Source organism: Dendrobium catenatum, unplaced genomic scaffold (assembly GCF_001605985.2).
Source record: "Dendrobium catenatum unplaced genomic scaffold, ASM160598v2 fragScaff_scaffold_1490, whole genome shotgun sequence".
Lineage (NCBI taxonomy): Eukaryota > Viridiplantae > Streptophyta > Magnoliopsida > Asparagales > Orchidaceae > Dendrobium > Dendrobium catenatum.
The window spans coordinates 659,617-674,362 of NW_021319952.1; the positions used below are offsets into that span (position 1 = coordinate 659,617).

The window sequence follows — 14,746 nt, forward strand, 5'->3', positions numbered from 1 at the left end:
CGCTCCTTATTAGCATCAAATCCTTGAGATATGAATCAATAGGATATAATTGACAGGGCACAAAGCCCTCTGTAAGCTAAGGTGGATTCAAATTTGTCCCCTTAGACAAACATTCAACCCCGGTCTACAAGGTCCCCTTAGACGAAGCAACCCATGGCTGCCGACAAGGATCCTTCTGTCAGGTTGGGTCGACTACCTCCTCTGACTAAGTAGACCAGGGACCACGATGGCCCGGGACGACGGAACCATGGGATCTTGATCGGGTCTATCATCCATTCCCCCACCATCCACTTTAAGTGCTAGATGGTGAAATTTCTATTTTAAATATTAAATCTTTTCAAATATCAAACTCTCCAAATTCCCAAATCCAAATCCAAATCCAGTTCTCAAATACCCAAATCAAAACCCAATTTCCAAATCCAATTTTTACCAATATCCTAAACCATATGCTGCTACTATACGCCAGATAACACGTATACTCTACGTATCTGATTGACGGCTAGCCTTAATCGAAAGTTATCTCTCGTGATCGGGAGGGGTAATTAACTATAGGGGCTTGCGCCTATAGGAAACCAGAACTTAGATCATAAAGTCCTCGCAAAATTAGGGCGAAATCTCTGTGTAGTGTCTTATCTACAAACCCATCTGCCTTCCAAAATTTACCCTAGAACTTATTCAGTTAAAACTCCCTCGCGGAAAAAAAAAAAAAAAAAAAGCAGCGCGGCGGGGAGGCCGGGGCCGAATTTTCGGAGCCCACAGAAATTTCAGGAAAAATATGGGTACAACAAAGTAGACGTTAACAAGGGCAGGACTATCAAGACTTTTTGTGTTAAAGTATGTTGTAGTCCAGTATTTATATTTGATGTATAAGACTACCTCATACTGGATTATTTATATATGATTGATTAGGGAAAATAAAAATATGGATGATTGTTTTATTACTTATTATTCGTTGGATTATTTAGTTGGTGTTTTCATGTTCTATATTATGTTTGAAAGGTCTAGGTTCTTGGTCTAATCCTTCTATTAGATTATGAAGCATGACAAAATGGTATCATAGCAATGATTTGGAATAATTAAATCATAATCAAAGATGTAGAGAATGATCTATAGATAAAAGGAGGAAGTCGAGATAGTCTAATATTACTTTATGTATGTAGTTTAACCTCATATTTTTGCGCTAGATAGAGGTGTTGCTGCATCATGAACCCCCAATACCAAGAAATGGTTGATGGACAGCCAAGCTACTATAACTTAGAGTGCGGCGGGGGCAATAACTTCTGATTTCATGATGCAAATGTTGGATTAGTGGCCCAACAAATGGGTGATTCTCAAAGTAGAATTATGAGAGTTAAGAGAAAAGATGTGGACAGGCACCTTCAATTGTTTTTGAGATTAAAGCCTACTCGATTCTAAGAAATAATATTGAGGGAGAGTTCAATACTCTCGCTGGGTATGCTCCTCAATTATTTAACACTCCAGAGTAAAGTTTTATAGATTTCTGAGTGGTTTGAGGCACCCCCTTAGTTTCATTTCACATTAGACATTTTTTTGAGCTCATAGAGATAGCGCAGCAAGTGGAGAATGATTTGATATCCACTCCATAGAGGTGGGATGCTAGAGGAAGAGGTTTGGAAGCAAACCCTCTAGAAGTACAAAGAGGGGGAAAAAGTCAATATTTGGAAATAGTGATCCTATGATGGATGGACTGCCATATCTGGGAGTGCAAGTGGATCAGTATTTGTTAGTTGTGCTTCAGCCTATGGATTCTACGAGAAGAAGAACACAACTCAGTGATATCGCTTTACGAGGTAGAGTTTTAGGTGTGGCCAGTCTAATAACAAGGCGGCTCAGTTTCCACATAGAGCATCAAAAGGAAGATCTGAGATTGGAGGAAGCCAAAGACAGCCAACAACAACCCTGTCCAGAGATATCAAAGAAGGATCATTGACCCATAGTGGAGCAAGATTTCGAGGGAGAAAGTTTAGTGCATCAACAGGACGAGCACAGAGAGAGTCCAATGCAATGGTAAGAGTTGCCTCGATGCATTGATGCAACCTAAAAAATAACCTTGGTTCTAGGAATGCAAATTACAAACTTCCTTTCAATATAACAAAAATAAACATCGATAGAACATAACAACACACTACAAACTCAGATTAAAAAGGACATAACAACATCTTATAACATAAAATAAAACAGGCACAACAACCTTACAACATTAATAAAACATGACACAATGACACCTTAGAACTTATAAAAATTTTGAGGAGGATATATGTGGAATGAAAACCGTGGAGAGAAAGAGAAAGAAGTCAAAGAAGAATTAGTAGAGGAAGGAAAAAGAACATAGCTCACAAGATAAAAAATCACAGGTTTCACATTCCAAAAATTCATCACAAATCACTCTCCCAAAAACTTCTTTTCCGTAAAAAAAATCAACCACCTTATATAGAAAAAGAAGGGGAAATGATATTAAATGCTCAGTTAAATTTTCCACCCAAACAGCCAATAGAAGACTTCCAAAACAACCACAAAACTTCCAAATCAGCTCAATTAATTAAGAAATAAAGAATCCAGCATAGGATTCAGAAAATGGGAAAACCAAGCAGCCACAACAGGGAAAACCAAGCAGCCAACAATAAAGACATCAAGGAAACATGAGTGGCTAGGAAAACAAAGAGCCATGAGGGAAAACTAAAGTCCATCATGGGGAAGACCAACAACCAATATGGAAAGACAAAACAATCACTTAGGGAAGACTAAACAGCAGCATTAATTTGAGAAGACAGCATAAAACGGAAAAGACAGCCGGGAATTTCAAAAAAACAATAGGGAAATTCAGTAAACAGTAGGAAAATTCAGCAAACAAAAGGGAAAACTGAGAAGTCACGGGAGAAAGATAGCTAGAAATACAAGAAAAAAATAAAGAAAATTTAAAGTAGGAAATCTTGAATGCATCAATTCTCCCATCGTGGAAGAATTCATCTCCTAATGAGAATGCCTCAGTAATATGCTAGTAGATATCAGGACGACGACGTTGTAACTCCACAGCCCTAATCCAAGAACAATCGAACAAAGGAAGTCCACACCATTTAACTAAAAATCGTCTGTGCACTCCATGTCTTGTTTGGGTATAACTATGATATCTTAAACAAAATCATCAGTTGGTTCTCCTTCATTAGTAATAATATCAACAACTTTATGCAAAACAATTTTTCAAAATATTACTAGAATCTCCATCTTTTAAGCATGAAAATACTTATTCTCAATATGTTGCATTAGATTAATGTCATACTTCCTTCGAATCTTCTCTTTTTTCTTGTTCGAACTCTGATTAAAATAGACACTTCTTATTTTCATGTTTCTCAGCACATAAACACTGCTATCTTTGCATTTTGATTAGTTCTTTCTATAGTGGAATAGAAGAACTTGCTTGAAGTGAAACCCATTGTACTGTTGGGAAGTTATTCTCTAGAATCGGATGAATAGATGGCTGGCTTTCAAAAAATGCAGGCTCAAGCACAACTTGAATTGGAAATTCAACTTGTTGATTATTTTACTTCTCTGATTTTTTTTTTTTTTTTTTTTTTTTTTGTAATAGAAAGGAAGACACATAGAATAACCTAATGCTTTGATACCAAAATGATGCAACCTAAAAACAACCTTGATTCTAGGAATGCAAATTACAAACTTCCGTTCAATATAACAAAAATAAACACCGATATAACAGAACAACGCACCACTTCAAACTCACATTAAACATGACATAACAACTTTGGTTCTAGGAATGCAAATTACAAACTTCCGTTTAGTATAACAAAAATAAACACTAATATAACAGAACAACGCACCACTTCAAACTCACATTAAACATAACATAACAACACCTTACAACTTATAATAAAATAGGACACAATACCACTCACAACTTTCAATAAAATAGGACACATCGACACCATAAAACTTATAAAAGTTTTGAGAAGAAGGATATATGTGGAAAGGAGATAGAAGTTCAAGACGAATTAGTAGAGGGAAGGTAGAACAAGATAGCTCGCAAGCTAAAAACCCACAGGTTTCACATTCCAAAATGTCATCACAAATCTCTCTCTCAAAAAACTCTATTTCCATAAAGAAATCAACCACCTTATATAAAAAAAGAAGAGGAAAGGATATTAAATGCTCACTTAGATTTGCTACCTAAACAACCAATAGAAGCCTTCCAAAACAACCACAAAACTCTTCAAAATCAGCCCAATTAAGTAGGAAATAAAGCATTCAGCATAAGTTTAAGTAAATGGGGAAACCGAGTAGCAACAACACGAAAAACGAGCGGCCAATGATAAAGGAAGCAAGCAAACGAAAGATAGCTAGGGAAATGAAGTACTAGGAGGAAAAACCAAAGTCCAGCATAGGGAAGACCAACAGCCAATATGGGACAACCAAATAGCAACAGGAATAAGAGAAGACAGCAAAAAAGGGAAAAGACAGCAGGGAATTTCAGCAAACAATAGGGAAATTCAGCGAACAGCAGGGAAATTCAGCAAACAACGGGGAAAACTGAAAAGTCACAAGAAAAATATAGATAGAAACACAAGAAAAAATAGAGAAAACATAAAGTAGGAAATCTTGACTGCATCATGCATCCCAAAGTATACAATCTAACCCAGGAGAAAGCAAAGGATGAACCAAACATGGGTGATAGGTATGCCTTTATTTCTACATTGTCATGTCATATTTTATTTGATAATGAAGAAAGTCATTCTCTTCTATCATAGAATATGTTGACTGATTTGGGTCTAGTTCATGATCTATTGTCATCTAGTCTATTTATTTTGCTGTTCACTAGAGATTATTTAGTTAGTCAAATCTATGGATGTCAGATTAAAATTTCAAATAGGAAGTTCGAATCATAGTTAATTGTATTGCCTTTAAAAGAGTTTGAATTAATTGTAAGAATGAATTGGTTGAGTAAATATGAGGTCAAATTGATGGTAGTAAAAAAAGTGTGATTTTGTATGGAAATGGGGAAGTGTTTTATTTCCAATATACCAAAAGTGTTTTATCTTCACTAATATCTATGTCATAAGTTGACAGATCCTAGAGAAAGGGGAACTCTATATGATATGAAACATATATGGGAGCAGGAATTGCTTACGAATTAATAATAAATTGTTAAGCTTTGCTAAATTAAAACTTAATGTTTCACTAAGAAAAGAATCTAAGATTTCATAGTTGCAGTTGTGCTTTGGCATGCGGTTACACGAAAGATTAACAGGACAATTTTAAAATAAGAATAAAAATTGTAGTAACACTAGATGCAGAAATAACAAAATTCACCATTTAATAAATAGAAAGTTCACCTCGAGTTCCCCTCACTTTCACTCTGGAGGGTTGGGGTTAGCGGGAGAACAATTTCAGTAAACCTAGAGATGCCACCAAAAGAAAGAGAACGCCTACGATCTTGCTCAACGAAGAGTTAGCCGGAGGGGAAGACGTTGGTGGATGTCCGATGATTTGCCAATGTCCGGAGAGTTGGTGTTCTTTAATAGCAGACGTCAAGGTGAAGAGGATGCAATCGACGTAGTCGTTGATGGTGTGGTCGATTTCCAAGTTGAGCTTGAAGAAGGAAGACCAGCGAATGTCCACTCATCCTTGGGGATCATACACGAAGCCGTGCTCTCTGTCAGGATCGACCATTCATGGAGGGAATGCCGGTTTGTGAAGCTTAACCCTTGTGGGTGTATGAAGAAGTGGAGAAGAGAAGAACAAGGGGGGAGGGGAATTTTGGCTAGGACTAGGGATGAGGCCTCTTGGATTTTGCTTTTAATTTAGGTGGAGGGGAAAATTCAATTGAAAAAAATCTGAATTTAAGTTCAGTTTTTTGTAAGTAAAAAAGGAGGGAATATTTGAAATTCAAATCTCCCTTAATGGGGTAATTAGTTAGGTGGGAATGGAGAGATGGGCTGATGGTTTAGGGAGAGTTTAATGGGTGTAATTAATGGAGAGGGAAATTAATTAGAGAGAGAAGAGGCAAGGGAGGGGGCGGCTAGAGAGAGGGGAGGGGAAATTTTTCACATTCATTGAATGTGTCTAGGAGCAATGTATGTGGGATTTAGAAACAAGACACAATTAATTTCAGAATAAGAGTGATCTGGGGGCTTCCTATGTTAGATTTATTAATTAGGAAATGTTTTGAATTTCAAATATTATTTGAATTCAAATTAAGATCATTTACAAATCAATAGCGAGACTAATTAGGAAGGTAATAAAGGAATATTTGAAGGGGAATCAAGGGTTGGGGAATTGGTAGGCCGGCGGCTAGGGGTGAGGTTTATCATGCTGGCAGCTAGGAGAGGGACGGTGGCCTTGGGTTCGGTGGGAGAGGGGCTCAGTGGTGGGGCTTAGGCTGCTGGTTGAGTGGGAGAAGGGAGGCCAGCTATGGAGGGGTTGGACGGTAGTGGGGAAAGGAAAGGAAGGGGGGGAAGAAAATAACAACTGATACTAACAGCGACCCCAGCCTCTACTGGCAACTGACGGGTGATGCTTGGCCCTCTCCTAGGATTCTCTCTTCTCTCAAGAACCCACAAGAAGACAAGAACTAAAACTGAAGTTTTCATTAATCAATCATCACCTCATAAAACAGTGAAGATCTCTAAATATAAGTCTCACAATAAGAAAAAATAAAAGACTCAAATGCCCTCGAGGCTACAACATGCGAGAAATCCCATGCATGGGTACCATGGAAAAATTGAAATTTTTTTAAAAAAAGAGAAATACAAAAATGCATCATAAATATTGACTCTGAATCGTAGCCGTCGATCTATGACTCCTCCGATGGTAGATGCGTCGAAATCTCCTGTTGATGTCCTTGTCATTCTCCCCGGATGGGAGAAAGCTCAACCCTGTAGAGTAAGTGTCTCGGAAACTCTCGTACAACTCTAAAAGATAAGGGTCCAATCTCTGTAGCTCATCTCGATCAATCCATGTGTACTATGCCTCCGGTTTCCCTTTCCACTGAACTAGGTACCTTTCACACCCACCATCTTTAGTGGAGATGATTTCATCGCTAAATATTGCTTCAATTTTCTCCGCATTAGGTAAAGTAGGGATATTTGGAAGTGGAGGTAGGCTAGGGTTCACCATGTAGTGTCACACAAGGCTCAATATTTAGTGGATTTTTTGGGGTTAAACTCTGATCCCTCAAAGGCTACTAAATCTTCAATGTTAAATGTAGGATTCATGTTAAAGCCTTAGGAAGGTCTAGCACATAAGCGTTACTCTTTAATTTTTATAATATTTTAAAAAGTCATGTGCTTCTAGCATGTAACTTTTTAACGGTTCCTTGTGGAAACTACTCCGGACGAATCTGTACCATTACAAAATCTCCAACCTTGAATTCTTTAAATCTTTTTTAAAGATCAGCATTAAGTTTATAATTAGCATTGCTCAATTCAATCTTCTTATTAATTTCTTTATGCAATTCCTAGAGATGTGATACAAATGCGGATGCGGACTCAGATGCTCTTAACCTAGGACACATATTGATCAAATCAATAGGCTGTCTAGGTTGATACCCGTACACAATTTCAGTGGGACTTAGACCTGTGATTTGATTAACAGAATTATTGTAAGCAAACTCAACAGTAGGAAGTTTGGAGTCCAAATCTCTAATATGTTCCCCTACTAAAGTCTTTAAGATATTTCCTAAACTCCTATTCACAATTTCAGTTTGTCCGTCAATTTGCGGGTAAAAAACAGTGAAAAATTGGAGTTTGGTACCCATTTTGTGCCATAAAGCCTTCTAAAAATAACTAGTGAATTTGATGTCTCAATCAGACACTAGAGTTTTGGGTAGTCCGTGAAGTCTAACAATCTCATCAAAGTATAATTTCGCGATCTGAGAGGCATCAAAAGTTTTCGAACAGGGGAGAAAATGGGTCATTTTAGAGAAACGATCAGCCACTACACAAATTGAATCATGCATTCTAAAAGTCTGGTAATCCAAGGACAAAGTTAATACTTACATCCTGTCAAGGGCAATTAGGTAAGGGGAGAGATGTGTTGAGACCAGTGTTTTGTTTGCGCTGCTTAGCTTATTGACAAGTATGACACCTTTTGACAAATTTACTAACATCTCGCTTAAGACTAGGCCAATAAAATCAATGTTCCACAAAGGCAATAGTTTTTGTTTAGCCAAAGTGTCCAGCTAATCCTCCAGCGTATAATTCCCAAACGAGGAATTCTCGAAGTGATGTGTTGGGGATGCAGAGTTTTTGGGATTTAAACAAATAGCCATCTTCTAGAAAGAAAATCAACTATTTGTTCACTTCCATTAGTCAACAAGGAATAGGTTTCTTTAAAATCAGGGCAATCCTTATAATCCTCTTTAATTTGTTCAAATCCAATCACTTCAGTCCTCATTTCTCGGATTACCATCATATGACAACTTAAGGCATTTGCTGCTTTGTTTTCAGATCTTGCTTCGTGTCGGATTATATAGGTATACACTTGCAAGAATTCAACCCATTGACCATGAGGGGCATTAAGCTTCTTCTGGGAGTTTATGTATTGCAAGCTCTCGTGATCAGAGAATATAACAAATTCTTATGGTAGCAAGTAGTGTCTCAAATACCTAAGGTACTGAATGATGGCATATAATTATTTATCATAGATGGAATATCGCTGCCAGATATCATTTAACTTCTCTTTAAAGTAAGCCACGAGGTGACCTTTTTGGGAAAGGACACCACCAATGCCAATATCTGAGGCGTCACAAGTTACTTCAAAGACTTTAAAGAAATCAGGCAGATGCATGACGGGAGCTTCTACCATTCGTTTCTTGATTTCATCAAAAGCTTTAAAGGTAGCTATAGTCCAATGAAATTCACTCTTTTTAAGAAAATCAGTTATACAGGCACCAATGATGCGAAAGTTCCTAATGAATCTTTGATAAAATGTGGTCAATCCATGAAAACTCCGAACATCTTTAATATTTTAAGATTCATGCCACTCAATAATTGCACGTACCTTTTCTAGATCAGTAGATATTCCTTGAGAAGAGATAATAAATCCAAGAAAGGTCAAACTATTTGTGAGGAACATACATTACTTAGGATTGGCATACAATTGTTCTTTCCTCAAAACCTCACAAACTTGTTTAATATGATTCAAATGTTGTTCCACGGAATTGCTATAGATCAAGATATCATCAAAGTAAACTACTACAAATTTTCCTAAGGAGTGGAGAACTTGGGTCATTACCCTCATAAATGTACTAGGGCATTGCTAAGGCAAAAAGGCATGAACATCCATTCATATAATCCATCCTTAGTTTTAAATGCAATATTCCATTCATACCCTTGACGGATTTTGATCTGATAATATCCTATGTTAAGATCAATCTTAGAAAAGATGGTGGCTCCGATCATCATGTCTAACATATCGTCAAAATGAGGAATAGGAAAACGGTATTTCACCATGATTTTGTTGATCGCTCGACTATCGACACACATTCGCCATGAACCATCCTTTTTGGGAGTTAAAAGTGCAGGGATGGAACATGGGCTTAGACTATCTTTAATGAATCCCCGTTGGAGTAAGTCATCAACCTGCTCTTTCAATTTAGCATGCTCTTCTGGATTCATTTGATAATGAGGTAGGTTAGGTAAGGAGGCTCTCGAAACTAGATCTTTGGCATGTTGGATATCCCTAAAAGGGGGAAGTCGGTTGAGTAGACCTATAGGGAACACATCAGCAAAAGTCTCTAGGAGGGGTTTGAATTCTTCCAAGATCGGTTCTTCTATTTCCACAATTGCTTCCTGGGCTACTAATGCATACATGGGTGATCCTTGAATCAGTTCAGCGTCTACTTCTTTTACAGTTAGGAAGTTTAAGTCTTATTGGGTTTGATGGGAGTAGGCTTAACTTCCTCTTTAGACGGTTTGAGTTGGGAGGTAAAAGTTTGATCTTCTTACCATTATGTTCAAACACGTAGGTGTTTGTTCTCCCATAATATGGATATCGTTGTCAAATAATGATGGGAGACCAAGGATAATTTGACCCACATCCATACTTAAAACATCACACCAAATCTGTTCCTTGTATCCTACGAACTCTATGGGAATAAGGTTTCTTCACTTAACTTCTAGGGCAGTCAAATTGATCCAGGCAACCTTATAAGGGTTTGGGTGGGGGTCATTTTCAGGTTAAGTTTGGAAATCATAGTGGAAGAGACAATGTTAATACATCTTTCACTGTCAATAATAACCTTGTAGTTCTTGTCACCAATCTTGGTGAAGGTGTGGAAGATAGAAGTTCTACGCTAGTCGTCACTCAGTTTAGGCTGAGATAAAGCAAACCTAACAACTTGAAGACCTACGCGATCTATCTTGTGCAAGCAGTAAATCACAGCGATGCCCTTGTCATAAAAGGAATCTTCCTCATCTTCAATGTGATGAACAAGCCCGGTGTCAGGTTCTTCCTCGTCATCGATAACTTCCTCAATTATGGTGACTTTATAAGGGCTAGAACATTGCAAGACAATTTGTTCGTACCCATGACACCTAAAATACTTGGTTCCATAATTGGTTTTGGGTGTCTCACGCTCAGGAGATTTACCCATGTAGTCAAGGCAAGGTGGGAATTGACCTACAGTGGGTCGACCAGCTATAGAACCAGGAGGTTTATTTTGAGGCTAACTAGAGGAAGTTTTAAAAGGAGGTGGGCGGGGGTCTAGGTTCCTAGAATGGGAATGAGTCCTAGACTCTTCAAGGTCAAGCACTAGGTTGCAGGCTACTTCCAAAGTAGTAATTCCTCAAGCAAAAAGTTTGTTACAAAGGTGTTCCCTAAGGCCAGCTCTAAACATGGATAGGATTTAGGCAGGTGTAGTGGTCTCTTCGCCACTACAACGAATCATGTAATCATCAAAGGCTGAAATGTAGTCTTTCACAAGTTTACTACCCTGAGTCAGTCTATTCTATCCATCTAAAAGTCTGGGGTAGTAGTTTGGAGGGAGATACTTTTGTCTGAGCTTTTGTTTCATAGCTCGCTAGTCAGTGATGGGGTAGTCGCCTCGAGCTTCGTGCATGTTTTCTAGGTTTGTCCAGTATTGACTAGCTCTACCAATAAGTTTCATTTCAGCAAACCTAACTTTTATAGGTTCTGAAATATTATACCACTTAAAAAAAATTTAAAAGAACCAAATAACCCCTCCCCAGTGTGCCTTTTGCACTTTCATGCTACTAAGAAACCATGAAAATGTTGGTCCTCTCAGCATTCTACCTCTACAATGTTAATCTCTACTACTAGGAAACCATGAAAGTTTGATAGCAATGTAGCCTTTCAAAAGCATGTCAAAAATAATAATAATAATAATAATAACAACAACAGAAGTCATTGGAGTACTCATTTTAACTATGAAAAAGGTAAAAGATAACTTATAACTATAAAAGATTCAGGTTGTCAACATTTGACAATCCAGCCCTCTCCAAAACTTAACAAAAGCTCTATTTTAGAACAGAAAATAACAACTGATAGGATTATATTCAAAAACCCTTACCATCCAGTGATTGGCATGGCGCTAGTGTGATGAAGAACTGGCTTCCATTTGTATTTGGACCCGCATTTGCCATGGAAATTATCCCAGCACCAGTGTGCTTCAGCTCAGATCTTATCTCATCCTCAAACTTAGTACTGTGCAGAATTACAGAGGCACAAATCACAATCGATATTGACTATAACCTCTTTTTTTTTTTTTTTTTTTTTTGCAACTATTAGTATTAGTTCAACAAGCTTATTAGATGATTTCACTACACATTAAGCACTAACTTTCATATCTTGAGTGGATAATTCCAAGTTTACCCAATAAGTACTTTTTTGAAAAGTTTATACTTCAAAGTAAGATCCATCTTTGTGGGCATTTGGCAAACAGAAACTAACCCGTATATGGATTCTCCTCCTCTTCCGGTGCCAGTAGGGTCTCCCCCTTGTACCATAAAATCCTATTCCGGAACAAAAAAAGAGAAACGAATAGATCAGGACATAAACAAAATCTCGATAATAACTGAAGAAGAGAGGAGAACCTTGATGATTCTATGGAATTTTACATCGTCATAGTAACCCCTTCTCGAGAGCTCCACAAAGTTCCGGCATGTCTTTGGTGTGTGCTTGTAGTACATCTGCCACAGAACCAAAACCCATAACCTCGTCAGCCAGAGAAACTCCAGAAGCAAATCTGAGAACGGTAACGGACAAGAAGAGAGAAGAGGAATGAGATAACTTCACCTCAACGGTGAATGAACCCATGGTAGTCTCTAAAGTGACCTCCGGCGGTCCACCGTCTGCGCTCCCCCACATGACTGGAGATGCTGGTTTCTGGATTTCGTCTGAGGTTGTCGGGTCTGGCCTTCTAAGTTGCCGTGGCTTTATAAGTGCATCTAGAAAGCAATAAAAAAGTTTCATTTGAGAGCATTTTTTCATAGTGCTTCCTAAAATAAATCTTTTTACACAAAAGTTTTTTAATCATAAAATTTTTATTCTAAAAAATTGGTTTAGAAAATACTTAAAAAGTTGTCACAAATGAAATCTAAGACTTTTTTTTTTTTTTTATTCCCCCTAAGACTTAAAACCTTCTCTTAAATTGTTTAAAACAAAAGTGGTTAATTAATGAAGAAAATGATCTTAAATTTATTTATAACAAAATTAGAGTGGGGAATAATATTAATGTCTTAAAACTATTTCTACTAAGGGGGAACCTTCTCTTCTTCCAAGGATGGTGCAAGCTAATTAGAGCAAGGCACAAAGAGAAAACAATCAAGAGAAACAAATCTTACTTTTATAAAAATTAAGACGTAACTTTGAGAACAAAATAAGAAAACAACTATCTTTAGAAAATACAACTTCCAACTATCAAAACAAAAGAAGACTAACAAAGAAAACAATATTTTTAACAAAAAAAAACTATCCTCAGAACATCCTTCAAGAGGACTCCTCACATGTACCGATTGTAGGAATAGAATTTAAAATAAGGTTTAGATATGCAAACCAAGGGTCCACCACAGCTAGGGGGATTCAATGTCCTTTTAACTTCTCCAGCAAAATGTCACCAAACCGTCCAAAACTTCTCCAATCAGCCAACAACCTTGCTAAAACAGCCAACAAAAGAAACAGCCCACAGCTTTTCTAAAACAGCCAACCAAAATCAGCCAACCACTTTGCCAACGGAACTAGAAGAAAGATACAGGTGGGGTGGAACTTGCGTAGAGAAGAAGGAGGTTAGAAGACCGAGAAGAAAGAGGACCCCCCCCCAGCTCCAGAACAGGCTATAGTCAATACCCTAAGAATTTCCTGAGGTTCTACATGAGTGTTAATAAAGGTGGAATAGTTGTTAAATTCTAGGTTGGGAGTCTCATACACTCTATTGATAGTCACATTATCAAATGCTACCCACTTCTCCCAAATTAATACCTTGTTGTTCTCGGGTTCCATTGCATTACCAATGAACTCCTGAACTAAAAAAAAAACCTATACAGGGAACAGGCTTAAAACAAAAGTTCTCCCACCTATTCACTATCTTTAGATATCATCCATAATGAAGGTTCCCAAACTGATCCTTCATATGAACCTTTTCCAAAGTGAATCTCCCCACACAACTTTGCTCTCCATGCTCCTTTCCTCTCCGTAAGTTTGCTTGCTCACAACAATGTTTTCCAACAACTCTAAAGTATGTACCTTACTCTCCTCTAGCCTCTCCACTAAGAAAACTATTCAAAACTTCAGCACCCTCACACACTAAAATTTAAAAACTTTTTATACCTATTACAAAAATGGCTCAAGCACTGCAGTGTTCAATAAGGTAGCATCATGGATTTAAAATACGAACTAGCACCTTAATGTTGCTAAAGGTTCTTTGTTGTGGTACTGGGCTAACTCAGAGAGGCTATATCTTGATCTAGCATGATGGTTGATTAATCTAGTGCAACGCTTCTTTTCATCAATTGCTCCAATTTGGTGTTGCAAAAGTTGGGTGGTACAGTTCTCGCTTATGTCATATGGTACTGTAGTGCTTCCGAGGTTGGTGCTCCAACATTGAATTTTTGTGCAATTTTCTCGAAACTCTGGTGTTGCAATGTTGAATTTTACTTTTTTGAAAGGTATGCAAATAACATTAATGAAATAAGAAAAGATACAAACTACTAAGTGCGAGTCAATCTATCACAATCCTTCCTAATCAAGTCAATAAAACTTCAAGGATGACATCTTCAACAAAAACATCCAAAATAAAATAACCTAAGAGTGATTGATGAGAATAAAAATCAGCCACTATATTACTATCTCTAGAAACAAAATGAAAAACTACAATTTTAAAAACTTCTAGAAAAGAAAAATACAATTTATGACAACATTTATTCAACTCTTTTGTCTTCAACATTGAATTCTGCAGGCTCTTGATAATGTAGAAATTATCTCCTTCAATGATAATACATTTCTTAACAATCATCTGATCTTGAATATCATTTTTGAAATTAAATACAACAATCAACTCCTGAAGAGAAATATCTTAATGAAATGCCTTCTTCCCATAGGCTAATAAGAATCTTCCTTTATGATCTCGAAGAACACAAGCTATACTTGCCAAATTATTATGCATCATAGAAGCATTAACATTCAACTTATACCAATTTGTAGGAGAAGGATACCAATTTTTAGACAACACATAATGTTGGTTAGTATCACAATTCTGGCA

The 14,746-nt window shown here is 37.2% G+C and overlaps 1 protein-coding gene across 2 annotated transcripts in view; it reads right to left on the minus strand.

The window, feature by feature from the left end:
- Positions 1-12,445, minus strand: part of LOC110108394 (peptidyl-prolyl cis-trans isomerase CYP18-2) — a 36,981-nt gene extending 24,536 nt beyond the window's left edge. The window contains exons 1-4 of one of the 2 annotated variants that reach the window (XM_020839022.2): positions 12,286-12,445; positions 12,108-12,179; positions 11,941-12,002; positions 11,561-11,694 (exon numbers count right to left, since the gene is read on the minus strand). In XM_020839022.2, the coding sequence (XP_020694681.1) occupies positions 11,561-11,694; positions 11,941-12,002; positions 12,108-12,179; positions 12,286-12,357 (340 nt within the window). In that variant the 5' untranslated portion in view covers positions 12,358-12,445. Of the gene's footprint in view, positions 1-11,560; positions 11,695-11,940; positions 12,003-12,083; positions 12,180-12,285 lie in introns of both variants that reach the window. The other variant, XM_020839021.2, reaches the window with a different exon arrangement.
- Between the last annotated feature and the right edge of the window lie 2,301 nt (positions 12,446-14,746).